At 35.4% G+C, this 25,736-nt stretch overlaps 10 protein-coding genes and 16 long non-coding RNA genes across 26 annotated transcripts; 15 read left to right on the top strand and 11 right to left on the bottom strand.

Annotated features, from left to right (window-relative positions):
• Positions 1–225: 225 nt before the first annotated feature.
• SPOM_SPNCRNA.2971 lies at positions 226–1,841 on the bottom strand. The gene has a single exon (NR_192339.1). It is a non-coding gene; the product is annotated as a non-coding RNA (long non-coding RNA).
• msh1 (mismatch repair ATPase msh1) lies at positions 251–3,362 on the top strand. Its single transcript, NM_001019080.4, has 3 exons — positions 251–2,960; positions 3,006–3,090; positions 3,131–3,362. Exons 1-3 carry the CDS (start codon positions 303–305, stop codon positions 3,211–3,213), a joined length of 2,826 nt encoding a protein of 941 aa, NP_593649.2. The 5' UTR covers positions 251–302; the 3' UTR covers positions 3,214–3,362.
• SPOM_SPNCRNA.2970 lies at positions 2,092–2,541 on the bottom strand. Its single transcript, NR_192338.1, has one exon. It is a non-coding gene; the product is annotated as a non-coding RNA (long non-coding RNA).
• A 33-nt stretch (positions 3,363–3,395) lies between the features above and the next one.
• On the top strand, positions 3,396–5,273 carry SPOM_SPNCRNA.2969. Its single transcript, NR_192337.1, has one exon. It is a non-coding gene; the product is annotated as a non-coding RNA (long non-coding RNA).
• Positions 3,411–5,221, bottom strand: mdm28 (putative potassium ion transporter Mdm28). The gene is made up of 2 exons (NM_001019079.3): positions 5,153–5,221; positions 3,411–5,096 (listed from the first exon to the last, which is right to left on the bottom strand). The coding sequence occupies exons 1-2, from the start codon at positions 5,190–5,192 to the stop codon at positions 3,715–3,717; spliced, it is 1,422 nt and encodes a 473-aa protein (NP_593648.2). The 5' UTR covers positions 5,193–5,221; the 3' UTR covers positions 3,411–3,714.
• A 194-nt stretch (positions 5,274–5,467) lies between the features above and the next one.
• SPOM_SPNCRNA.2968 lies at positions 5,468–8,064 on the top strand. Its single transcript, NR_192336.1, has one exon. It is a non-coding gene; the product is annotated as a non-coding RNA (long non-coding RNA).
• On the bottom strand, positions 5,633–8,167 carry plo1 (Polo kinase Plo1). Its single transcript, NM_001019078.3, has one exon. The coding sequence runs from the start codon at positions 8,156–8,158 to the stop codon at positions 6,107–6,109; it is 2,052 nt and encodes a 683-aa protein (NP_593647.1). The 5' UTR covers positions 8,159–8,167; the 3' UTR covers positions 5,633–6,106.
• Positions 8,168–8,319: 152 nt separating this feature from the next.
• Positions 8,320–11,912, bottom strand: pst2 (Clr6 histone deacetylase complex subunit Pst2). The gene is made up of 3 exons (NM_001019077.3): positions 11,796–11,912; positions 11,569–11,749; positions 8,320–11,490 (listed from the first exon to the last, which is right to left on the bottom strand). The coding sequence occupies exons 1-3, from the start codon at positions 11,824–11,826 to the stop codon at positions 8,475–8,477; spliced, it is 3,228 nt and encodes a 1,075-aa protein (NP_593646.1). The 5' UTR covers positions 11,827–11,912; the 3' UTR covers positions 8,320–8,474.
• On the top strand, positions 8,433–13,706 carry SPOM_SPNCRNA.2967. The gene has a single exon (NR_192335.1). It is a non-coding gene; the product is annotated as a non-coding RNA (long non-coding RNA).
• zhf1 (ER zinc importer, CDF family, Zhf1) lies at positions 12,312–14,091 on the bottom strand. The gene has a single exon (NM_001019076.3). The coding sequence runs from the start codon at positions 13,584–13,586 to the stop codon at positions 12,423–12,425; it is 1,164 nt and encodes a 387-aa protein (NP_593645.1). The 5' UTR covers positions 13,587–14,091; the 3' UTR covers positions 12,312–12,422.
• Positions 13,931–14,618, top strand: SPOM_SPNCRNA.2966. The gene has a single exon (NR_192334.1). It is a non-coding gene; the product is annotated as a non-coding RNA (long non-coding RNA).
• SPOM_SPNCRNA.187 lies at positions 14,203–14,604 on the bottom strand. The gene has a single exon (NR_150609.1). It is a non-coding gene; the product is annotated as a non-coding RNA (long non-coding RNA).
• Positions 14,619–15,156: 538 nt separating the features above from the next.
• Positions 15,157–15,465, top strand: SPOM_SPNCRNA.2965. Its single transcript, NR_192333.1, has one exon. It is a non-coding gene; the product is annotated as a non-coding RNA (long non-coding RNA).
• Positions 15,466–15,880: 415 nt separating this feature from the next.
• Positions 15,881–17,024, top strand: hpt1 (xanthine phosphoribosyltransferase). The gene is made up of 2 exons (NM_001019075.3): positions 15,881–16,075; positions 16,350–17,024. Exons 1-2 carry the CDS (start codon positions 15,942–15,944, stop codon positions 16,834–16,836), a joined length of 621 nt encoding a protein of 206 aa, NP_593644.1. The 5' UTR covers positions 15,881–15,941; the 3' UTR covers positions 16,837–17,024.
• A 178-nt stretch (positions 17,025–17,202) lies between these two features.
• On the top strand, positions 17,203–17,759 carry SPOM_SPNCRNA.2964. Its single transcript, NR_192332.1, has one exon. It is a non-coding gene; the product is annotated as a non-coding RNA (long non-coding RNA).
• hcn1 (anaphase-promoting complex TPR lobe accessory factor subunit Hcn1/Apc12) lies at positions 17,361–17,771 on the bottom strand (the record flags this gene model as incomplete). The annotated part of the gene is made up of 1 exon (NM_001019074.2): positions 17,361–17,771. Exon 1 carries the CDS (start codon positions 17,601–17,603, stop codon positions 17,361–17,363), a length of 243 nt encoding a protein of 80 aa, NP_593643.1. The 5' UTR covers positions 17,604–17,771.
• A 115-nt stretch (positions 17,772–17,886) lies between these two features.
• SPOM_SPNCRNA.800 lies at positions 17,887–18,511 on the top strand. Its single transcript, NR_151178.1, has one exon. It is a non-coding gene; the product is annotated as a non-coding RNA (long non-coding RNA).
• Positions 18,175–20,361, bottom strand: cka1 (serine/threonine protein kinase Cka1). The gene is made up of 5 exons (NM_001019073.3): positions 20,199–20,361; positions 19,858–20,138; positions 19,387–19,699; positions 19,024–19,325; positions 18,175–18,930 (listed from the first exon to the last, which is right to left on the bottom strand). Exons 1-5 carry the CDS (start codon positions 20,242–20,244, stop codon positions 18,874–18,876), a joined length of 999 nt encoding a protein of 332 aa, NP_593642.1. The 5' UTR covers positions 20,245–20,361; the 3' UTR covers positions 18,175–18,873.
• SPOM_SPNCRNA.2963 lies at positions 19,855–20,228 on the top strand. The gene has a single exon (NR_192331.1). It is a non-coding gene; the product is annotated as a non-coding RNA (long non-coding RNA).
• Positions 20,362–20,531: 170 nt separating the features above from the next.
• SPOM_SPNCRNA.2962 lies at positions 20,532–21,785 on the top strand. The gene has a single exon (NR_192330.1). It is a non-coding gene; the product is annotated as a non-coding RNA (long non-coding RNA).
• mpn1 (3'-5'-RNA exonuclease Mpn1) lies at positions 20,797–21,774 on the bottom strand (the record flags this gene model as incomplete). The annotated part of the gene is made up of 5 exons (NM_001019072.1): positions 20,797–21,012; positions 21,056–21,218; positions 21,270–21,468; positions 21,516–21,614; positions 21,654–21,774. The coding sequence occupies 5 exons, from the start codon at positions 21,772–21,774 to the stop codon at positions 20,797–20,799; spliced, it is 798 nt and encodes a 265-aa protein (NP_593641.2).
• Positions 21,786–22,207: 422 nt separating the features above from the next.
• ala1 (alanine--tRNA (Ala) ligase Ala1) lies at positions 22,208–25,212 on the bottom strand. Its single transcript, NM_001019071.3, has one exon. The coding sequence runs from the start codon at positions 25,194–25,196 to the stop codon at positions 22,317–22,319; it is 2,880 nt and encodes a 959-aa protein (NP_593640.1). The 5' UTR covers positions 25,197–25,212; the 3' UTR covers positions 22,208–22,316.
• Positions 22,422–22,643, top strand: SPOM_SPNCRNA.2961. The gene has a single exon (NR_192329.1). It is a non-coding gene; the product is annotated as a non-coding RNA (long non-coding RNA).
• On the top strand, positions 22,774–23,299 carry SPOM_SPNCRNA.2960. Its single transcript, NR_192328.1, has one exon. It is a non-coding gene; the product is annotated as a non-coding RNA (long non-coding RNA).
• Positions 23,473–23,817, top strand: SPOM_SPNCRNA.2959. Its single transcript, NR_192327.1, has one exon. It is a non-coding gene; the product is annotated as a non-coding RNA (long non-coding RNA).
• SPOM_SPNCRNA.799 lies at positions 23,973–25,668 on the top strand. Its single transcript, NR_151176.1, has one exon. It is a non-coding gene; the product is annotated as a non-coding RNA (long non-coding RNA).
• Positions 25,669–25,736: the final 68 nt, after the last annotated feature.

Genomic DNA, 25,736 nt, shown 5'->3' with positions numbered 1-25,736 from the left:
TTTATATTTTATATAGTAGATTGTAAATTGCATATTAAGTATTTTAGACACTGATAGCCAGAATTAGTTTTGTTAATGAAGTGTACCGAACTTTATTACAACAATCATTTTTCTGCATAAGCAATTCTATTTAAACGTATACATATATTTATTAATATACATTTATATGCTCATAAATAAATTTATATACTTGAAGATTACTATTTCTTCAACTTGACAATGATGCATTCATTGTCGCTTATAGTAACATAAACTTTTGCTAACTCTACAAAAAAACCCTTCCATTCGGTAACCTGAAAATTATGCCGACATGGAGGTATATTTTTTCATTAAGAAGTAAATCTTCTTTCACTAAAACCTGGGTACCGTTTACTCAAATTCGAAATTCTAGTAAATCCCCCAAAGTCGGCCAAAAGCCAATTTTACAAGGCGCGTTAGGACCTCCGTTAGATTTTATTAGACCGAAGGAAAAAGTAACTCTACCTCCTCTTTTGAAAGAAGTTAGTTTTCAGCAAAAAAAGTTTGCCGACTGTGTTTTGCTTACAAAGGTTGGTAATTTCTATGAAATGTACTTCGAACAAGCTGAGAAAATAGGTCCATTGCTGAATTTAAGGGTTTCCAAGAAAAAGACTTCTAAATCTGATGTATCAATGGCGGGATTTCCTTTTTTTAAGCTGGACCGTTATCTCAAAATATTGGTGGAAGATTTAAAAAAGTGCGTTGCTCTGAGTGAGGAAGTTATTAGGCCAGTTGATGACCTGAGCTCAAAGAATATGTATATTAGATCTGTCACCCGAGTCATAACTCCAGGAACTCTAATTGACGAAAATTTTATGAATCCTTATGAAAGCAACTATATCCTAACTGTCGTCTTCGATCCCAATTTTTTTAGTTCCGATATTTCTAATCAAGGAACTGCTGAAGATAAGGATTGTTTCGCTGATTGTAAAATTGGATTATCATGGCTCGACTTGTCAACTGGTGAGTTCTTCACACAAGATTCCAACTTGCAGCGTTTAGCAGGGGATTTGACTAGAATTTCTCCTAGAGAAATTGTTTTAGACGAAAGTTTGAAAAGTTTTACTACTCATCCTATTTATTCCTTTATTCAAGAAAGAAAGTATTTCCTATCCTACGTCGAAAATCGATACCAATCTCTGGATTGTTGGAATAAGTTTTTAGAAAAGGAAATTGACCCTTCCTTTATAAAATATTGTACAAAATTGGAGGTTACAGCTGGCTGTACATTAATATCATATATCGCTGATCGGCTTCAAAATTCGCATCCAAATATTCAACCACCCATTCGAGTTTCGTTAAACGAATACATGATTATTGGAGAGTCAGCAATGAAAGGTCTTGAAATCAGATCATCCTTATACCAGAACCGCTACACGGGTTCCCTTCTTCATGCCATTAATAAAACGGTTACTAAATCTGGATCCCGCCTATTAACCCGGAGACTTTGTGCACCTTCTACTAACATTGTTGAAATAAACAATAGGTTGGACTTAGTTGAAAAATTTAAGTTGCTTCCGGAGTTGTGTTCGAAGGTAATAAACTTGTTGAAGAAATCGAATGATACGCATCGGATTCTTCAACATTTATTGATGGGTAGGGGTAACTCTTATGATTTATTAAAAATGGCTGATAATTTCTCTATTACTAAGGAAATTCATTCTTTACTATCTCCCCTTGAATCTTCATCTGCTTTTAGGTTACTTTTATTAAATATGCATCCGCATGATGAGCTGAAACAACTAATAAATAATGCCGTGGATGAAAATGCTTTGATGAAGCAGAAAATAAACGAAGAAGAAGAAACCGAAGTAATTGCTCAAGAAGCTGAAGAAATACTTCAAGATGAAAATGCTCAAGTAGAGATTGTAAAGAAATCACTATCTTCTGAATTTGATATTAGACAAAGTTTCAAGGAAAATTGGGTTGTCAAATCCAATTTTAATAATAATCTTCGAAAACTGCATGAGAAGCTTCAAAGTTTGTTTGCTTCTTACGATAAACTTCAAGAGGATTTGAGTAAACGCTTAGGGAAGAAAGCCACTTTACGAAAAAGTCCTGCAAAGCTTTATTATGTACATTTAAAATTGTCAGGCAACGAAACCATTGAGCGATTTATCAAAAAATTTACTCAAGCAGTTCTCTTTCAATCAACAAAGAGTACGGCAAGCTTTCAACTACCGGGCTGGACTTCGCTTGGAATGGATCTTGAGAATACTAAATTGCATATACATCAAGAGGAGCAGAGAGTCTTGAAAAGTATCACTGATGAGATAGTTAGCCATCACAAAACATTGCGTTCATTAGCTAATGCCCTGGATGAATTAGATATTTCTACTTCTTTAGCGACTTTAGCACAGGAACAGGATTTTGTCCGTCCAGTGGTTGATGATTCACATGCTCATACTGTAATACAGGGACGACATCCGATTGTGGAAAAGGGATTGAGTCATAAACTTATTCCCTTTACTCCAAATGACTGTTTTGTTGGAAATGGGAACGTTAATATTTGGTTGATTACTGGGCCAAACATGGCCGGAAAAAGTACATTTTTGAGACAAAACGCAATTATTTCTATTCTAGCGCAAATTGGAAGCTTTGTTCCAGCTAGTAATGCCAGAATAGGGATTGTTGACCAAATTTTTAGCAGAATAGGATCTGCGGATAATTTGTATCAGCAAAAATCTACTTTCATGGTTGAAATGATGGAGACTTCTTTTATTTTAAAAAATGCTACAAGAAGGTCTTTCGTAATCATGGATGAAATTGGACGTGGCACCACAGCAAGCGATGGTATTGCAATTGCTTACGGTTGTCTAAAATATCTTTCTACAATTAACCATTCTAGAACTCTATTTGCAACCCACGCTCATCAACTTACTAACTTGACGAAATCTTTTAAAAATGTAGAGTGTTATTGCACTAATTTAAGCATTGACAGAGTAAGATTAAGTTTTAGATGAAATTTTTTTTAACTCGATACACAGGATGATCACACTTTCAGTTTCGATTACAAACTAAAAAAAGGCGTTAACTATCAATCACACGGGCTCAAAGTCGCTGAAATGGCAGGTAAGTTTTTGTTTGCAATACAACTAAACTGACGCTACAGGTATTCCAAAAAATGTCCTACTGGCAGCGGAAGAAGTGCTTACATTGCTTCCTAATACCTCTAAACCGACTTCCATGAAATAAAACAAATAAAAATAAAAAACTATTCATATCATAAAAGGATTTCTTTCTTTCTTTTCTTTAAATCTCTTTAAATAAATACTGAAACAAAGCTATATATATTTATTTCGAAATTTACTAATAACCATGCAATGTTGGTGAAATGTATTGAGAAAAAAAGAAACAAAACGAATTAAGCCAAAAATATTGTTTGAATTTTTCATATCATTCTCGTAAACAAAAATCAAACTTTTAAGATATTTGTTATGGCAGCTATGATTTTGATATTTAGCGGCAAAAACAAATACGCACCACAAAAAAGAGGTAGTCTAGAATAAAAGCAGTCCTAGGATGCAGGCGTTCAAGTTCTAACCTAAAAGCGTAAAGGAAAAACTTAAAAAAGAATGGTAGAAATAAGTTAAATGGATTGAAAAATAAACAGATATGACGGATTGTGAGACATAATTAAACAAAATTCTAAAAGGAAAAGTTGCAAAACAAGAGTTGATTGGAAAATCACAGAAATTATTTTCTTTCATTCTTTGGAATGTTAGATTCCGGTGACTTCGCAGAGACTGCAGGCTTGGAAGTAGCTTTGTTTTCTTCCGTTTGTTTCTTAGCCAAATCTGGATGTTCCGCGACGTGTTCAGCTTCTTCCTCAATAAGCTCCTCTTGCTCGCGTAAAATTTCGAGCCTTTCCTTGTTTGATACTTGTTTTGTTGGCATATCAACAACAGTCTCATGATAAAGCTCGTCAGGGATAGAAGCAAGAGTATCTTGCAGTGCATCCCAGCGTGAATCATAAGTACCCTCGTTATATCCATAAGAGAATGCGTTTGAAAGCATCAAAATAACAGAAGGAATTCCATGTTTGATACGCATATCAAGCCAGACACTTAATTCTTCTTTCAACTTAGCAGGAGAGAGGCCCTGAGTCCGAATACCACGAGAATTACAGGCATTGAAAAGCTCGGGAATTGAAAGTGAGTTGATTCCTTCAATGTAAATAGCACGATCGTCACGACGAATTTGACGCATTCGATGACGGATATTATAACGCAATAGAGGATCAGTTCCGAATGCATTTAGATTCATGTAGCGACACATAGCTACTAATTGTGCACGCGACAAGTTATCAAGAGTTATGTCATCCTTAAAGTATTTGCAAACCTCAATTAATTCTTCTCTAGATGGGGATTGACCACTAGTACGCACCTTTTGAAAAAAATCTCTGAACTCTTTAGATTCACGAGTCTCGTTGGAGAAAGTAAATTTTCCCGATTTTAAGGTGCTTCGTAGCATGTTGGATACTTCATTTCTAGTCTTTCGAAGTTGTGCTTTCTTAGCCTCCTTATCCTTTGCATCTTCAAATGTACTAGGAAGCAAATTGGGAAACAGCTTGACTGCAATGGGCAACAATAATTCGGCAAACGGCACAACAACAAACACTGAGAATGGAACAAGTCTTCCAATATCCTTTAAAGTTCTGGTAAGTTGACGACTTTCACGACGAGTAAGTTCGTAACCGACAGCCATCTTATAAACCAGTTTTGAAGAAATCTTAATCTCGACACCAAGAAGTTTAGTACCATCCCAGAAATGTAATACACCGCCTTTAACCCTTTGCCATATTGACGGTTTTTTAACCACAGTAGTTGGCTTAGTCTCTTCCGCAGCAACCTGTTTCGGGGCTTCCTTAACTTTAGAAGGAGTAGGAGTTTCTGTAGAGTAAAGTCTTGAAGAGCCGATATTATAGAATACTATATCTGATGGACTATATTTATTAAATTTGACAGGAGAGAGTCTTTTATCAATCAAAAAATTTCCTCGCAGACCTGAATAGCTTCTAATAGGTTGGTTCCTGATTGTAATTCCCGTCGCCGGAGCGCCTAACCTCCATTGAAAGCCTACAAAACGTTAGTACAAATTGAAGAGCAATTTGAAAAAGCATTAATATCCTTACCAGTCTGATGTGGGGTTTTAAACAAACGATTCCGAAGCATACTGGGGAATTGGATATGCGTTCTTGGATACTTCATCAATTTGACTCGGCTTGTTTATGAAATAGTAAAGAGATTTAACGCATGCTACGCAAAGCTTCATATTCGTTAAACTAATTAGTGTATTGTCCGTTAGGTAATTTCCTCAATCGCTATTAACATAGCATAGCGTAGGTAGAGAAAGCATTTTATTTACTAATTATGTATTGCTGGAATTAGTTTATAAGTACTTTAAAAGCAAACAGTTCTTTTATCGCATCAGCCTATTTATTATAAAAATGTTCCTGCTATTTGGATTCAACGTGACAGTTGCTAGTAAAAACCAGTACTATTGCTCTTTTGATATACTTAGTGAAGTATAAATTAATGCCTTGTAAACAATAAATAATGCTACTATTAATTAATTTAATTTGGTGTTACAAAGTCTGTGATTCTTAATATGCAGCAGATTGAACTCAACTGTACACATTTTACTGACATAATTAGCAAAACATGTATCTAATCTGTGAAAAGGATTTCAGTTACAGCGAGAGAATAAAAATCAATTAACATAGCTGTGACTAGTCTAACATTTTGGATAACACTTGGAACATTGAGATTTGTGAATCCTTTTGATTAGATAAATAAGTGTCGCCTTAAGACAGAATTTGCAGCGATCAATTTAAAAGCAAAAAATAAAAAATTTTGAAAAGGGATTAAGCTGATATTTGCAGCTATAATTTAAGTTTATAACTTATTCGTCAAGAGCTCCTGCGTTTAAAAGATGTATCTGAGGGAAAGAAATAATAAAAAAAGAATTAGTAAAACATTAACATAAAACTGAATTGAATGGATGAATAGTACAAAAATGAGGATGTGAAATATGGAAAAATAGACAGCATAGTAACTTAACGCCCAAGTATAGATTAACGGTATTATTAACTCACTTCCATTTTCGACGCCCACGATTCCAACGTCTCGCGAATATACTTTAAGCGAGATCTCAAGTCTTCTGAAAATGCGGATGCTTCTTGCAAAGGCAATTCCACTCTCTCTCGCTCTTTATCTAATACAATGATCTTCCGTGCGGTAGAGGAAATAACAACTTTTCGATGATCCAGGAAATTGAACTGAAAAATTCCGTTACTTAATCTAAACATTATAGCTTGACGCGTACGAAGATAATGCTGCATGAAAAGCATGGTATTGGAAGTTGAGTTTTTGGGTTTTTCAAAACTCTCATCCTGCACAGCCTTCGAAAGATTTTGTCCCATATAGCTTTTAAAGTGCTTTAAAAGCTGAAGTTTACTTCTTATAGATTCAGGAACTTTGGAAGCAGGATAAATATATGGCTTAATTTCTGTATCTTTAGGATGTAAAGCATACTCGACAACCTCCTCATCAGCTGAAAAAAGCAAGGATGTATCATCATTAAAGTGTACGCCAACCGATTCATCGGATAGCTGGTATCCTAAACCATATTTGTTGGAATAATCAACCCACTTTGTAATAAAAAGAACGGGCTCAGAGTCAGCATCCTCTGAAGTTAAAGCGTGTGTATGTGCTTCCAATGCCATCCCGATTTTAAGAGCTGTCTTCTTTACGCTGATCCAAATGTCTGATTTCATATTTCCAACCTTAGAAAGTCTTGAAACTGTATTTGCAGATAAAGACCGAATTAATTGAATAGGTTCAACTTGTTCAGTGACAGCGCTCTTAGTTGGAACAAATGATTGTGATTCTTCTCTCAAAACTTTAACTCTTGAGCCTAAACTTCCATCAGTGGATTTACGAGCTGCATGGAGGGCTGTAGAGAGCTTTGATGGTACAGGTTTGGTTTCCGGTCCTATTTTCATAACAGGGTTGACACGGTCCCTTGGACTTAAAACACTTGGTAATATTCGATCATTATCAACTTCATCTGTTCGAAGTGCATAAGGTTTATTCTTTTCTACACCTGCTGAATTTCCAAAGCCTACTCCGGAAGCAGAGGCAACGAAGTCCAGGTTTCTCTGAAAGCTTGATTTTGATTGGGAAGAAGGCCATATAGGCATTGAATGTAAAATTTCATCTGGAAGTGTAGAAGCCATATAGCCAGTGTGAAAGAATTCATGGTCAACAATATCGTCAATACTGGGACGAATGCTTGGATCATGTGTCAGAAGAGAAGAAATTAAATCTTTTGCTTCTGCAGATATGTCGACATTTGAAGGAAAACTATATGAGTTGGCTTTTATCTTCCTATAAATTGTCTTTACCTCTTTATCCTGGAAGGGTGGCTTTCCAATCAAGAGGGCATACATGACTACTCCAGCACTCCAAAGATCAACTTCAAATGAATGTCCTTCTTTTGAATTGAACAAAATTTCAGGTGCGATGTAGTTCGGTGTACCACAGATAGTCATTTTACGTTCTTCGTCATCCATTAAAAGCGCGGCAAGCCCAAAATCACCAATTTTTACATTGTTACTCTCATCAAGCATAATATTTCCAAGCTTTAAATCTCTATGAATGACTCTCTTTTTATGCATATATTTCAAAGCTCCCAAAATTTGCATCATTAAATACCGAACCTCTGGCTCAGTTAATTGTTTTCGCTTACGTAAAAGTTCCATTAAAGATTTATGTTCACAAAGCTCCAAAATTAAGTAAATATTCGTCGAATCTTCAAAACAATCTATAAATCCTACGATGTTTGGATGACTCATGGATTGGTGCACCTTTATTTCTCCAAAGAGCTTCAGCTTTGTTTTATCATTTTGTAGTGACCTTTTAGCAATAACTTTAGCAGCGTAAATATTTCCATAATTATCTTTGACTCGAAAACATCTCGCAAAGCCGCCTTCACCAATGCAATCGTAGCGAGTGTAGAATATATTTTTTTTATTATTATGAAGATTAGTTGGCGGAGTAAAGCAAAGACGAGAGGCTTTGGACTTCTTCTTCGGGGTTATAGCAGTTTTGGGCTCTTTAATTGCAACACTCGCCATTTGGTATTTGTTTCTAACAAAACGCAGGTGGTAACTTTTGAGGGTAAACAAAGTGGTTGCTACGACAACCGCTTGTTTGTAAATAAAAATCTGTGCATTGTAATATTTTATGTAGTAATTACAGAAGTACGGCTTTAGAAAATTTAATACAAAGCTTATGTGCAAAAATTTCAGTAAATTCGTACTATACATAAATCCTTGAAATTATAAAATACCTAGAAAGATAAGTTATGTTAACAAAGTAATATAAAACTATTAAAGTCAAATTGTATTTAAGTAAATATGATCAATAGGTAGGTCGACTGCATTAAAATCATTATGGGATAAATAGTGCATTAATGTCAGCATCAAAATTCACCTCTGCCGTGTTGTCAGAAGTTCCCCTAACCGATTTTAATAACGATTCCCATCGATTTCTCCAACGCTGTTTTCTTTTATTCTGGCAATCAAGGAAGTCGGTATCTCTAAGGCGCAGGTAAGATGCATCTATGTAAGAATCTTCTGTGCGTGGTAAGTAGAGCAATTTAAACGAGTCTAAACATAATTTTGCTTGCAATCCGGAAACCAATTCTGCAGATCTTAATAACTTTGTTTGAAGGCGTGAAACCAATTGCTCAACTGTTCTTTCTTTCTCTATATTTCTGCAAAGAAAGGGACAACGATAATTTTTATAAGATATTTCTTCAGTAAGTTTTTGTATACGATAATTTTGAACATATTTTTTCCAAACTCGTCTCTGTGTATCCAAACTTTGATCCACAATAAGATTCGCTCGCTTCATTATTTTGATTCCAAATGATTTAAATTTGTTTATCCAACAAAATCGAAACAAAATTTCATCAGGATTCAAAAGCTTTTCAATTTCCAAGCGATAAAGAAAGTCATCATAATTCTTCTTAGGCGAAGCAGAACTATTTTGTTCGACTAAACTAGTAACGAATTTGTATTTTCCATCGGAAACGATGTGGTGGACTTGTTTAGCAGCAGACCAAACGAGTTTATCAATAGTATATATTTTATAGGCTTTATTGCCATAATAAAACCGCAGATAGTCCTCGAAGGCACTTTGATCAACTATCCCATATATTAATCGAAGAATCATCACATAAGTATTTTCGTAATGAGTTTTTTCATCAGGGACATCTGAAAGATCATTCCACCTATCGCGCCAAATCTTTTGTTTTTGAGATACTGGGTTTGGTATTATACGCTGTTGGATAATGGACACTTGATCCTCCAAACGCTGAAGCTCATAAAGCCTTTCGTATAATAAGTTAAAAAGTCTAAAAAATACGTACATAGAAGAATATCCAAACTGTTCTTTATCGACGTCGTCATGCATTTCATTCTCCGTATCACCAGCATGATCTTGATGTTCCAAAAGACTATCTGGATGACTTGGATATTTGAGACTGGCTTTAATGGCTGCAGCAGGTTGTGAAAGCTGTTTCTTAGAAACCGGCGTTACGTTTCCAGATTCATCACTTAAAGAGTTTTGAGAGTTAGATTGTGATTTGTTACCGGATTCTTCTTTTTTGCGAGCAGCTGCAGCTGAACGACTTTCGCGTTGACCATTGATTTTAGGTTGTTTTACAAATTCCGTCAACTGGGTTATAGAATTAGATCTTTTCCGACGTACAGGCTTGTTACCAACTATATTCGGGGCATTCACATCGTAATCAGGACCACGAAAAACTTGATCCAGGAATATCGAAAATTTATCCTTTTCAAGACCAAAATGTAAAGGCAATATATTCTTGAAAAAATGCTCAACTTTCTTTAAACCAGAGGGAGAGTTACATACAATGTATGTGCATACCATATAACAAGTATCAAAAAGTACTATTTCGTTGTCATATACAAAAGAAAATTCGAAAGCTGATCTACTTCGCAAAGGAAAATGGAGCTTCGCTTGCGATCGTAGAATGTCGGCTTCTGCTAAGAGAAACTTTGAAGATACATTCTTCTTATCTCTTGCCTTAAAATAAACGCATTGTGAATCTAAGCTCTTATCGTAATTTTTAAACTCAATACTTCGCCATCCAGGTTGAAGACTTCTTTTAACAGACTTCCACTCTTCGTTTTTTTCTTCTAATCTGCTGATTACCAATGGTAATGTGAGGCAAGGCATTCTTTCCAAGGCCTTAAACATTTCCTCTGCATGCTCACTGGTATAAACAAGCTTAATAGTTTTCTTGTATATACTTTTTGATGGTAAACCTAGCCCTTCCTCGAGAGTATATGTTTCTCTTTCCTCTTCCGGCAATTCATTTATACGGTTCTGAATTTTTTTAAGAGACTTGATTGTCCAGGAAGTAGCTTCAATATGCCGATCAAATTCATAACGTTCCTCTTCCAACTTTGTCATTGCCTCTTCATAAGGCGTTTTCCTCTGAACAATGAAACCGCTTTCTTCAGATGCCCAAGTTGGATGACTGACCCAGTCATCATTAAGTATACCCCATGCAAAATCATCTCTACCGCTGCAAGAAATATTGCGTTCTTCGACAGGAAGCAATCGGTAACTCGGGCCACATTCCGGGAAGTCTGAGCAAGCGGAATTGTATACAGATAAAAACTCTTCCGGACTCAAACTAGTAAGGCTTAAAAAGCTTCTCCAAAGTCCCGAATTCGATTTAAGAAACCCAAACCCACGACTCACCAGAATATTTCTATCAATTATCCCTTGAACGTACAAATTCAGGAGTTTTAAAAATTCGTGGTAAGTTTCTACATCGGTAAGTACATTTTTCACATTTTTGAAAAAGTCACTGCTCTCATTTGATAAATGTGAAAATGGTGAGAGGTTGTCCGGCCTTGATTGACTAAGCAAATCAGAAATATTACTCAACGTAAATTGGGAACTCTGAATTCCTCTTAATGGAAACGATCCTAGAGGAGGTTTACTCCCAAAAAAGATGGAGCTTGGTAAAAAGTTGTGAAACTCGTGGGCTAAAGATGGATGCTCCGCTAGCAAAGACGTTACAATAGTCTGAAGCTCAGAAAGCGAACACTCAGAGTTTTTAAACTTACGAAGACTATCCTGTAATTTAAAGAACTGTTCGGGATTGCTCAATAATGCTCGTCGAACTCGTGAAACAAATCCTATAGCTCTATGATAGGTACAAGGTAAGTCGTTGTAAGTAGCTACATAAGTAGACGGTGTAGAAACTGGACCAGATGGGGTGGTAAATTGCAATGTGAAGTTGGCACCGCTATTCGATAAAAGGTATTTATAAGACGAGGGCAAAAAGATGTTCAAATATTCTAAAAGATCTGGGTAATCTCTTAAGATTACAGATATTCTTTCAATAAACCCGGGAAAATCGACACTAATGTTCATGTTAATAAGTGAATAGTAATAAAAAAAGAGCTATCTCAAAGCAACTCAGTAAATAAGCCATATATACATTTCATTGTGTAAAGCCTTCACAACATCCATGAAAGCGCTATAAACATAAGGACGATGACACAGTCTTTGACCCAACTTTTGAACGAATGCCTTTATATCAAGCTCGGGGAGTGCGGTACCATTAGGGGAAAAATCATGGACTAATTGATTCTGCATCTCGGCCACTAACGTTGAGTTGTCTAACAACATTGGTTAAAATGAGTTATGTATTAAATTGATACGTACCATTTTTTAATATCGCTAGTGTTTGTTCCATGTATTTTGATCTTTAACCATCAAATGACTAGGAATACGATCTCGTTTATTTTGGAGGTGATGATTTGGGAAACGGCAAATGCAACTAAGCGCACAAACTCGTCAACGCATTACATGAACTGACGCTGATAGCCAAAGTTCAAATGATTTATCAAGACATGAACACAAATACCACATTGGATGGTGTTTTACACTTACAACGAATACTTTAGAAAAAATACTAACGAGAAGAATCAAACCCAATATAATTGTTAAAAAATATTCCTTTTAAATAATTAAACACTACATCTAAACATTATTTTCTAAGAATAATAGAGATTTAATAAAACCGAAACTATGCATCGTCTTCATCAAGAATAAGAAATCGAAAACTATCTACTTTCAAAGTTAAGTTGTCGACTACTTTACTTAAGTGCATTCGCAAAACAAACAACCAAGATGGTGAAATAAAGTTTTTAAATACGAACAGGAATGGCAGAAGAAATTACGCTTTAAAAATGAAACAAAGTAAACATTCAATATAAAATTTTACCTCAAGAATAAATCAAAAGATGTGACACAATAGATTAACCACGTTAAATTTATAATGTTCGCAAACTAAGACGAGGAACCTTGGTCACATAAAAGCGGATGATTGGCGAATTCTGGTTGAATGGTAACATCATATATACCAAAAGATTGAAGGACATTACGGATATCCGTAGTAAGCTTTGTATAAGACTCTCCCTTATCATCAGGAAGTGTAACGCAGACATGAACAGTGGCAATTAATTTAACGTCCGAAAGCTGCCAGATGTGGAGTTCATGAACAGATTCCACGCCGTCTAGATGATTAATTAGGTTGGAAACATCATCCAGTTTGATGCTTTGAGGAGCAACTTGTAATAAGATGAGAGCAGCGGATTTACAGAGAGGAATTGCGCTAAAAAGAATAATGAAAGTAAGAAGGATACTAATGCATGGGTCAAAGAGGAAACGCCAAGAATAGTCAGTATACTTGATGAATAAAGCAGCACTAATAACACCAATATTACCGAGAGCATCACCCAAGACATGAAGAAAGACACCATGCATATTCAAATTTCGTTTCTTCGTTTGTTTTGGTGCATCTTGTTCAATACTGCCATGGTTGTTGACTGGCTTTGAAGTACCAGCACCATTATGATTACCAGTGTAACTCAATAAAGGAGAAGATTCGGTAGCAGAGTCTGCGACTTGAGTGTGTGTATGGCTGACTTCTTGTTGACTGGTATTACAACGATGAACGATAGTCGAAGGTAAAACGGATTCAATATCATCTTCTTCAGGAAAATCGTAATTTTGAGCGGTATGGGTGTGAGGATGATCATGACCATGGTCATGAAATAAAAAGATACCAACGAAATTGCTTAGCAGACCTAAAGAACCAACAAAGAACATAAGGGTGGGATTGCTGACAGAAGGAGGCTCAATGAAGCGCTCTATGGCTTCCATAAAAATGAACATGCAAAGGGCAATGAGAAATACACCGTTCGACAAAGCACCTAAAATCTCTGCACGTTGCCAGCCATATGTGTATTTTGGTTCGTGAGATGTTGAATGTGCTAGACGAGTAGCCCAGAGAGCGACCAGTAAACTGACAATGTCATTTAACATATGAAATGAATCAGCAATTAGGGCAAGTGAATCGATCGCATAACCAGTAATAATTTCGATGAAGAAAAAAGTAACATCAATACCTAATAAAAGGATAATCCGAGTTTGTCTTGCGAGGTCGAACATAGTTTGAAAACGAAAAGTCACCAATTTCAAAAAAATGGTAAGGGTTGAATTTCACAGGGAGAAAAAGGAATAAGGTAAATTTAGAATGAAAGGTGGCTTTTTAAAAATGAATTTAAATAAAAGAGGCGCAAACTTGCTATATTTAACAAAAAAAAAAGCCAAAATAAGACGAAGATGCGAGAGGGTTTAAGAAAATCTAAAGAATCAAATATCTGTAATTTTGCTTTCCTTGTTTTTACAGAATAAATTAATTAAACCAATAAACCTTCAAAAAACTGCCAAAACTGCCGTTTTTGATAGTAAATTAAAAAGGAGGCTTTTGAGAAGTAAGCGGTGAAGAAAAAATAAAATCACACGTTGACTACTATTAGTCTGCTTTAACAAAGTTTTGTAAGTGACTGGCCACTAATCGCGTTTACCACAAAAGGAACTAACAAAGACTACCTTTTGAAATTTTCTTTCAATTCGGTGTTAAGAATAAACGCACAAATTAGTCAAAATAGTTAGAAGATCAAATTTTGCGATCGAAAATATTTATCTGATAATAATTGATATCGTAAAAGTGACTATTATTATTCGTAATCAGATACAACGAATTACAGAGTATCGCAGTAATAAACGAGTTAATTATAAGCAATATGCACACATATTTGGATCGTCCTTTCTATGATTTTTTGGGTAATGAGTGAGCGACAAGATCGTACTTGGTAATTTGATTGATATTTCGTCGAATAGGTTCTACCGCTTTACCAAAAGTAATTAGTTAATAAAGCTAATACTTGGTATCAATTTTTGGGTAAACTTCTATAGGTAAAAAAAAAATGATTTACGTTGATTAAATGTGCCACGTTCCACTTTTAAAAGCCGAAAACGTTTGAAATTGCATATTTATATTATTTTTAATAGCTCAATATTCCATTCATACGCTTGCTTTATGCAACGCCAATCATTGTTTATTGAAAGATACCATCATTTCTTGTAGCTCACAGAAACTTGGCCGAACGGCTGTTTAGAAGTAAATAAATAAGGAATTGAAAATGATCCTAGATGTTTCAACTATTTTTAGCTATTACTGGGTTTGCTTAATAATTTGATTAAACGCCATAAAATATATTAAAAAGGTCTTTCTATTTGTTGTTTATAGCAGTGGTTTGTTCTCAAAACTTACAATGTTTTATGATCTTCGTTCATAAACGAGCATTCTCTCTCCCCAGATTTCGCTAGTAATAAGCTAAATATATCAAGTAATTTTAATATTATGAGTGAATGCATACAAAAAAGAAATGCTTCGAAAATAAAACTCTTTCTAAAAGGAAAATCTAGTGATGTTGAAGAGCTTTTCATAATTATACTGTCAACATAGCAGCATTGTTAATGTTTTGAATGAAAGCCTGATGTCAGAGGGTTTTCTTTTAAAAAAATTTTTATATATATATATATATATATACATGATTATTAATAAAACAAAAAGAATAAGAACATTCTCAATCATCCTGTTCATTATATTTCCTTCTTTTCATTCTCAAATGACAAATAAATAGTTCATTTATCAATAACTCATGGTCTCCACCATATCTAAAAATCACCAGTTAGTGTAAGATTGAAGTAAGCATGTGTCTCGATATTTACTACGTATGCTGCGTTATCTACTTTTTGGCTGGTTACAAGTGATTAGATATTTACAAATTCGCTGCACTATCTACTTGTACAATCCCCCTTGTACCGTTTTTTAGGTAATGCGTCTAATCCTTCCCAGAACTACGAGGCTTCGGATGAGACACCTATGTGATGACTGACTGCATCGGTTCTTCAAACGGCACTGAATAATCCAAAACCTTTCTTGTTACGAGTACATTTGAGTAATGTACCGCAGTTAATTGCCCAGGCAAAAATTGAGCTATATTAATTTTGCTATAATTATACAAAAAGTAAACAGTAAAATTGAAACCTAAAGCATTATATACATATAATAAATCTTATCAGACATGCTAGCTGATATACCTTTTAATATATTTTTAACAACGAAATGATGGGTTTTGAAAAGTATTAAACATCTAGAAAATCAATATAAAGAACATTTACATATGTAATGGCCTTCATAGATAACTGAAATCGTTTTAAACATCATATTCTTTGCTAGACACCGTCTGGTCGGTGTTAGAATATCCCTAACTAACCACCATAGAGGGTAGGGTTAGTGACTTTTTCCTATCAGTAATTTAACGAGATTACCTTAAGGAACGCTTAAATTGTCAAAAGTACATAAATATCAAAAGAACGTATTTCCCCCGTTCACGTTTACACCTTTATCGTTCCCTTCATTTTTTGGTTGTTTCATTTTGTTCTTAAGTTATTATGGATCCCGTTCGTCTTTATTACAGCTACAATGACATTCATAAGATGTGTGCTCAACAGGCAGAAAAAATTTTGGAAACCTTTCGTCCTGATGTGATTATAGCCATTGGAGGTGGTGGATTCATTCCGGCTAGGTAAGTTGAACAAATAAAGAAGATAACAGGAAGAAGCGCTTCCTATAACGGCCTACTGCGTTAAAATTTGAATGGCAGCATCTTTGTGATTTCACAAATGATTGATTTTAACAATGCTTATCCACGATAAGGATTTTAAGGCTTTTATGTATGATCTTTTCAAAAGGACGCATCGTTTACCTGCATTTTCAATTGAGCCCAAGAATCCATCGTGGTGCATTCAAATTCCTTGCTCTTCTTATCTTCATATGGTTAACATTTGCTAATATAACAGAATCCTTCGTACTTTCCTTAAGAAAAAAGGAAGCAAAAATATTCCCATTCAAGCCATTGGTCTCAGCCTGTATGAAGAGCTTGTTTCTGATTCCCCTGAAGAAGTTCCTGGGCTTGAAGTTAAGCGAACTCAATGGCTTGATTTTAGTACTCTTGGAATGGTTGATCTCGTTGGCAAGAACATTCTAATTGTTGACGAGGTAGATGATACTCGTACCACTCTCCATTATGCTCTTCGCGAGCTTCAAAGAGATGTTGCCGAGCAAGCTAAGAAGCTTAACCGTGAAGGAGAGAAGACCACATTTGGTATTTTTGTTGTCCATAATAAGGTTAAACCAAAAAATGCTCAATTGGATAAGGAGATTTTGGATAAATATTACTTTACTGGTTGCAATACTCCCGACTGCTGGATCATGTATCCTTGGGAAGCTCAAGACATTGAGGAGCATGACAGTCATGTTGCAAAAATGGGGGATTTGAAGCCATAGATTGGAGTCTCGTGTTTTGTAAACTATAGTGAGCTTTTCGAATTTACTCTTAATTATTAATTCGCAAACTATCTATTTGATCCACACGCCTTCACCTCTTTCCTAAAGCCCACTTTTTTTTTTGTCGACATGCATATACATATATAGATTTGATAAATTTTGCGAATAACCTTTATAAATACTCTTGGTAACAATAGAAATGAAATAGCTTGACAATTTGATATGGGTAAGAATTTAAGTTGAATAATTGATGGAGTGAAGCATTAGGATAAATGTATGCAAGATTAAAGTTAATGAGACTGGTCATTGTTTAACGAAAACTTCACTGTTCTATCAATCGATGTATATCTTACTAATTAAATTAACATAGACAGTGTAGTCCATATTATGATGGCCGATTAAAATAGTTATATGTAAAGATCAGCAGTATGGAGGCAGGTGTGAAATGCTAACAAAACAGTGCAAATCGAAAAAATGTGGGCTAACGATTATTTGATGATTTAATTATGATTTAGTTTCACGGTCTATGATTGAGCGGCTCCACCTTGGGAAGGATGCATTGAAGAATCAAATATTTGAGTAATTCCAATCCTTCTTTCACGAATAATTTTCTTCTTTTCAGGCGATAAACGTGTTGACTCTTCGTTTTTCTGCAATGCTTCTTCTGTTGTTGACTCGGAATCAAGCGTTTGTCTTAGCTTTTCTTCGTCATATGCAAGAACATCTTCAGCAGTAATTTGTATTGCCGTAGGATTTCTTCGTAACATGTTGGAGATACTAACAAACGTAGTACACAAATGTGGTCTGTTATTAAATTTATATTCAGCTTGATTGAATTTTATTTACATTCAAGGATGAAAAAGCAAGAGAGGAAGAAAGAAACTCACCTTAGTTGCAATGCAATGATAAAACACGCTGTTTTAGGTGTTGTTTTGGTAGACGATACACAAGTTAACCCATTTATTTGGATCGTAGCGTAAAGTATTTTCTAAAAGCGAGAGATTGAGCTACCGCGTTATAGTGTTTTATACTTGTTTTACCATAAATACGCATAAAGCGAGAGGTAAACTACTCCTTTTTTAACAAATTTGCCTGGTTAAACAATATACTTTACCAAGTAAGATAAGTAAAGTTGTTTTTTCCGAATTCAAAGATCACAACACATTCTTTTGAATTAGATTTTGGTGCAAATTTTGGCATGCTGACTGAGGTTCAAAAGCAAATACTGTTTCATTTGGAATCAGTGTTGAATAAATGCGAATTCCTGTAAGTTCATCCCTAGTTTATGACATTATCATTTTTTTTAATATGATGAATTCTAATATGTGTTAAATACAGTAAAATGAATTTACAAAAGGCAATTGTTTTGAGCATTGAACTTCAACAAGTTCAGGATGAGCAGCTGCGCAAGATTAACGCTACAGAATAAGAGGTTTTGTAAGGTTGCTCTCTAATTAAGGCTTTACTTTTCATTCATGAAATATCGCATATTCATTTCCATCGCTTCTTTAGATTGCATTCATTATGCATAATACGCAGAGTTACTTACTATTAATAAAGCTGTTAGGTACCTAAAGAGGTAAAAACTCGTTTAAAGTATTAAAGAAAACTATAGAATTGGAACCTGTTTAGTAAGCCCGATAGCATTTAAAAATAAAAAAAACTCTAATTTGAGTAAGGGAAAGCAATAGACACAGACACTATGTAGACCAAGTGTCTAACGAGTAGGTACGGGGAAAAAGTAGTGGGAAGGCTCCGCCACGTGAAAGCAATATTATAGTAGGATGTACTTATGCAAGAACCGTTTCGAGGAATCGTGTGGGAGATGATAACGTTTGGGCAAGAAATATTAGCTTAAATTATCACCGACGTAAATGAAGAGGAATACTCAAGTCTAATAATAAGAAAAGAATAATAAAACATGAACCAGAATTAAAACTAGAATTGGATTTGGTTCATTTTTATGAAAATGAAGGGAACTAGTAATGAAAAGGCTGTCCGTAGAGATAATTGAGTTATAGTCCCTTCCCTCAGTTCTTATTTGAGTACTTGAAAGTACGGATGGGCCATAGCTTCTTGACAAGTTAAACGCTCCTATGCTAAGTTAGTAACTATACAGTATATACCACTTAAAAAAATAAGTGATTGTATAAGATCCTGTAAAAACCTTCAGGTTCGGTAACTTACTTGATGATCATAACGTAATAAACGATTTAACAGATCGATTGCTTCATCATTGGCAAGCGATCTGTTGTCACGGTTGACAAAAGAATACCAGTCCCGCTTGGGATACTGACCAAGAATATTATCGTATTGTCGGTCCAGCACAATCTGGTATTTTTGTACGTAAGCGAAAAGTTCATCAGTTCCCAGAACTTTGGCAATTTTAACTAGCTGATCATAATTGTCCCGCCCACGGAAAAAAGTATCTTTTTTAAATATCAAAGCAGCAAACATGACACCAAACGACCAAATATCCAAGGAGTAATCTAAAGTTTGGTTAGGAAAAAAGAAACGTAAATATATTTAACAAAAGTGGATGCAACTTACCATATTCTCGAAAATCTACTAACAGTTCTGGACCCTTAAAGTATCTACTGGCTACACGAACATTGTATTCCATGCCAGCATGATAAAACTCGGCCAGACCCCAATCAATTAGCCGTAACTTCCTTTTTTTGTGATCGATCATAACATTATGAGGCTTAACGTCACGATGCATTATACCACGAGAATGACAGAAATCCAAAGCTTTTAGCAACTCGTAAGAGTAATAACGAATATCATAATCAGAAAGAGTAGGGTACAATGTACGGAAATCAATATTGTCAACAAATTCAAAAATTAAAGATGGTGTTTTACTCTATAAAATATTAGTATCGACAAATACAATAGTTTGATGGATATCAAACGTTCAAAAGCCAGAGTCGTATAAACTCAATAGACGGAAAAGCACAAAATTTCTTCTCCTTCAAGTTTCAAGACGATTCAATACAAAAAGCTTTTTTTTTTTATTCTTACCTCTGGATCGCGGACAATGTCAAGCAGTGAGATAATGTTAGGACCTCCGGCCAAGTTCTGTAGAATCTTTATTTCACGCTTGATTTTCTTGTACTTTACAGGCTTTAGGACTTTGATGATGCATTTGCTGTTGTTCAAGACATTTAATCCTTCGAAAACTTCACTATATTTTCCTCTTCCTACTTTCCGAATAATTTCATAATTGTCCTGATATCCAAATACCTCCTGCATGTTCTCGTAGTCCCAGTATTCACGGGGCATCTCCTCATTAACATGAGCATCTAAATCTAATTAGTCATTTGTTATCCTTTTTTTATAAATTTGAACTTCACAATACGTACAAACCCGGGAAACTGAGACGACTGGAGCCGCTTCAGTCTGGTTCATTGTAAGTAGCACCTTTCAGCTTTCACGTTTTTTTTTCTTAGAGTGCTCCCTCTATGTTAATGCAAAATCCTTTATATGAAACGGAACCCAAAAAATTTGTTTAGCAAGCTAGCTGGTGAAGGGCAGGTCTTGTGTATGCAAGTGCAAAGAGAGTGCTTAGTGAAAATTAACAAAGTGTTTTAAGCTCCGTTACAAGCAATATAGCAATATAAACAAGTTAATGCGCTATATGGCTTAAGTTTATAAACCAAACAAGTGAAAATATAGTTATGATATTGTTTTCTAGTGAGAAGAAATGTAACAAAAAACTGATAAACGTTGCAATCAAAATCCGATCACAGAAGACGAAAATGAGTATACTAAAGCTTCTAATAAGGAATTTTTTTGAAATTATTCTTCCTTCATACGTTTTAGTCCGCATGCTTTGTAACAAAACTGAATGCAATTGCTAATGATCACTTTTTGTGTTCCTAAGACCAATTGATTTGAAGCTGAGCATATTCTTTCGTAAACGAGTATTGTAATAATATTATTATCGCCCCAATTAATAAATTATTTACAAAATGGAAAGGTAAATATTAGATGTCCAATTGACAACTTTAAGCTATCAACGATAAAACTTTCAGAAAATTGATCTTTTTGAATCTTTGTATTAATAATTTCATTCATCGTTTTAAAAAAATGGGACTCTCTGTCTTGACTGACCCAATTTTGATATTCGTCTTCATTTGTCAACGATGAAGCAAAGGATATGTGAAGTAAAAAGTCCTGGAAGGCGTTAAAATTGTCGCTTATTTGAACCTTTACTTACCTCTCTCAAATTCCTATTTGTAAACTCTTTCATACAGTCACTAGCATGACTTATTAAGTCTTTGTAGTTTTCGTCACTGAATTTACATTCGAAAGCTAGGAACATTCTTGTTTTTTCGTCATTAAATAGTAGACACATCTTTCCCAGTCGAAATTTTAAAGTTCTTTTTTAATATGTCAGTCTCAACAGTATGGATTATTTGTCCTGAGTATACCTGTAATTCAAATTGTTTGTATATTGTTCCCATTTGTGCACTAATTGGTTCTTAGTGGAATAATTTATGCGGTAGTTTTCAGATATGCTTAAATGTAATCTTCTTGGTACATTATGCTCAGAGCAAAGAAGCGATTGAAACCGACTTTGTGAATTCAAAAACTCACGAATGCCTTTTTTAACTTTCTTGCTCAAATCCACTATTGATAATTGTCAACTTTTTGTTAAATAAAAATTGATTTATTACCCTCCAAATATGTTTGAACAAACCACAATCCTTCAATATGCTTTTGTCCACGAATTCGACCCTCATGAAACTCAGGACTATCAAAAGTTTTTGGCTTTTCTAAGAATATGAGTTATCAAAACATTAAAACCTTCTTACTCTTATAAAGTTCGTGAAATGATTCTTGGAGCTTAGGGACTTTTAACATTCGGGGATTATCAGATATTGTCTCGTCATCGTCTTCTCCGGAGCTCGAACTCTCATAACATACTAAAGACATTTATTCTTCTATTTTTTTTTATTAATATAATAAAGATGGCTACTTTCTTTTCTCAAGGAATGGTGTAGAAATGGCCTGTAATAGTAATAGATATTCATGCAAAAATTTTTGTAATAGTTTGGTTATTAGTATGTATTCGAATAGACATAAGCTTTTGCTTAGAATCCCGATTTCATATGAACTGCAATAAACCTATCCTTTCACTCTTGAAGTCAGTGGTAGGTTTGTTCAGACTTGTACATATAAGTATGCTGTATTAGCGTGACAGACTAGCAGTAAATAATAGGAAATCGTGATCTTCAGGCTTTACACATAATCTTAATAATACAATAACACGCGGCTGGGAAATTGTAATTTTCAAACTATCGCTTAAAATTAAGAAGTGTTCATTGAGTAAACACTCGACGTTTAAGCCTACGATGAGTTTATGTATAATGATTGAAATTGTTGAGCAATTTTAAAATGCTCGGACTATAAAACAAACAAAAAGTTGAGCCTATGTAGAAGATAATGAAAGATAGAGTACAAAATAACGTAGAAACTTAAATCGTCAACTTCCCTTGAAAAAACTCAATCGCTTCCTCCACTGCAACGTCGATGGAAAGAGGTTTATCACCTACACCTTGGCAAGTATCACCTTTTCCTCCACTGCGACCGCCAATACTGTGACAAACTTTTTGAGACCACTCCTGTGGAGTTAACTTCTTCATGGCCTCAGGTGAAACAAGACATGCATGAGCAACTTTAGTATCGTCAGATGCTAACAAGTAAATACTTTTATCCTTCAAATTTTTCTTAGCATAAGTAAGGGCAAAACTTAAGGCTTTGGGATTAGCAGAAATAGGGACCTTAGCGACAACAAATGACATATCGGGATTTTCTTTAAAATATTCAGTGACGACGTTAACAACTTCTTTCTGCTCAGCAGCGTTGATAGCTTTAACATGTTCTTGGACTTGCTTGGTGATCTTCGCGATACGTTCCTTCATTGCATGCTTCCGGACAGCAGCGACAACCAATTTTGACAGATCGACAGAGATCTTCTTAAGTTCAGCCTCTTTTGCGGGACTAAAAGGCATTTTCTCTAATTTGGCAATGCGAGCATCAAATTCGTTAGCAAGACGAGAAACGCGATTGGCTTCAGTTGATGTTACAGCGACAATACGACGAATACCCTTTGCAATACCATTTTCTTCTAAAATGACAAAGTCTTTAATCTCACCACTTTTATCACAATGAGTACCACCGCAAAATTCAATACTATATTTAGTCCAATCAGGTTTCTTTGGTTCTTGCAAAAGTGTATCTATATCAACACCAATACAAACGACACGAACAGGATCGGGATAAACTTCACCAAAAACAGCACGCAATCCATTAATTTCTTTGGCTTTGCTCAAAGCAACTTCCTTTGAATACACGGACAAGTTGTCTTGAATTACGTTGTTACAATAATTCTCAACTAAGAGAAGCTTATCAATAGGAATTGAGGACTTGTACGAAAAATCAAATCGCAGCTTTTCTTGTGAAACCAAAGAACCACGTTGGTCAATACCGTCACCAAGGGTGTTACGAAGAGCAAGATTAAGAATATGAGTAACGGTATGATTGTTCATCAAATGCCAGCGACGAATTTCATCATATTCGCAAACAACCGAATCATTAACCGTGAGATTCCCATATTCTAGAAATCCAGTATGAAGTACATATCCAGCGTAGACTTGCACATTGGTGACTCTAAAGTCAGCAACACCATCTATAACAATGTGACCAGTATCATATTCTTGACCACCTTGCTCGGCATAAAAATTAGTTCGATCAAGCAACAACCCGAGCTGCTCACCAGAGTTGAACCCCTCAGTACTTTTTTGAAATCCGCCCTTGTGATATATGCCTTTTATAACTGACTTCAATGATACAGAGTTATGCTTAAAAACATCATCAGTCTCTGGGATATCATCCATTTTAGAAAGTGCACCGAGTGCATGAACATCCAGCACCAGAAGATCATCTCCTGAAGAACCACCTTTGGAAGCTTGCTTGCTGATTTCCTTAGATCGAGCTTGAGCAGCTTCAAAACCGGGTTCATCGATTTTGATACCTGCCTCCTCAGCCATTAAATGAGTTAAATCAACAGGAAACCCATAGGTTTCATAAAGCCTCCATACGTCATTACCTTGTAGTGTTTTTGAAGGAGTCTTTTTAGCGGCGGCAGCATATTGCTCAAACATCTTCTCACCACGATCCAAAGTTCTAGAGAAAGACTCTTCTTCCTCATCAAGTAGTTCCCGGACGTCGTCTACCTTTCTCTTAAGTTCAGGGAAGAAATCCCCCATTTGTTCAACTACAGTTAAAGAAAGTCTAGAAAAGAAATTTCCAATTGGCACGCCGAATTTTTTACGTACATAACGGGCACCACGGCGTAAAATACGACGCAAAACATAGCCTCGGCCTTCATTGTTCGGCACACCACCATCACTAATAGCAAAAGTTAGGGTACGAACATGATCGGCCACAACACGGTATGCAGTATCGATACCATCTACATCTTCATCACCCATTTTGCCGGTATAAGGTCGGGCATTGGTGAGCTCTTGAATTTTAGCAAAAATAGGTGAAAAGACATCAGTATCATAATTGGAGGTTTTATTTTGAATAACCGACACAAGACGTTCAAATCCCATACCAGTATCAACGTGGCGATTGGGAAGGGGACGAAGTGAACCATCCTTTTCACGGTTAAATTGGATGAAAACAATATTCCAAATTTCTAAAACATTCGGATCATCCATGTTGACAAGCTCTGGGACAGTCCGATTTCCAATTCTGTCATAATGGATTTCCGAACAAGGGCCACATGGACCTTGATCACCCATTTCCCAAAAGTTGTCTTTCAAACTTCCAGGAATCACGCGGGATTCATCGATACCAATGTCAAGCCATAGTTGACGAGCCTCCAAATCAGGCTCCAAACCAGATTCCTCATGGCCACCAAAGTATGTAACATACAACTGATCTTTCTTAAGACCGTAAACGTTGGTAAGTAGGTCCCAGGCCATTGCGATAGCTTCTTTTTTAAAGTAATCGCCGAAAGACCAATTACCCAACATTTCAAACATAGTATGATGATAGTTGTCTTTACCAACGTCCTCCAAATCATTGTGTTTTCCACCAGCACGAATGCATTTTTGAGAATCACAAGCGCGTTTTAATTTAGCGAAATCACTAGAAGGATCAACAGTTCCCAGGAAAATGGGTTTAAACTGGTTCATACCAGCGTTCGCAAAAAGTAAGGTAGGGTCATCGTAAGGAATTACAGAAGAGCTAGGAACAATAGTATGTCCGTGATCTTCAAAGTACTTCAAAAACGTACGCCTGATCTCATTGGCAGGCCAATTAACTACCTCTGATTCGGCGGTCATGAGGTCTCTGCGGTGTAGTGTAGGTAAAGGATAAGAAGGAGTGTGGGTTGAAATTTTTAAGCGCGCAAACAATGAAGACTTAGTATTGATAACGCTTTGATGTGTTAATCGAAACTTATTACGGCAATTTAAATTAGTTATTTTAGATAAACAGATGGGAAACGAGGCACGAATCCCTAACATACGAAGTTGGTGGAATCTATTAGAATCGGTGGACGGAAAATGACCCTGGTATTATATAGCCGTACGCTGAGAAGGTAATTTACATACTAGCTACAGCAGGATTAAACACTTTCCTGACAATAAGAAAATTTATTGATTGATACGTATATGACTACGGAAACATCGGCTAATCCTTCCATGAACCGAATGACTATATGTGTCTTATGCTGATTTCGGTGAAATAGACGAAATGAGTAAAAATAAAAATGAAATGCTATTTTTTTCAAAATAATATATAGGTTAACAGTAGCAGGATTAACAAAATGAAAAAGTAAGCAAAAGCGAATGAGGGATAATCACAATAATACACTTTAAGTA

This window comes from Schizosaccharomyces pombe (assembly GCF_000002945.2).
Source record: "Schizosaccharomyces pombe strain 972h- genome assembly, chromosome: I".
NCBI classification, from domain to species: domain Eukaryota; kingdom Fungi; phylum Ascomycota; class Schizosaccharomycetes; order Schizosaccharomycetales; family Schizosaccharomycetaceae; genus Schizosaccharomyces; species Schizosaccharomyces pombe.
This window is presented reverse-complemented; position numbering and strand designations above follow the sequence as displayed.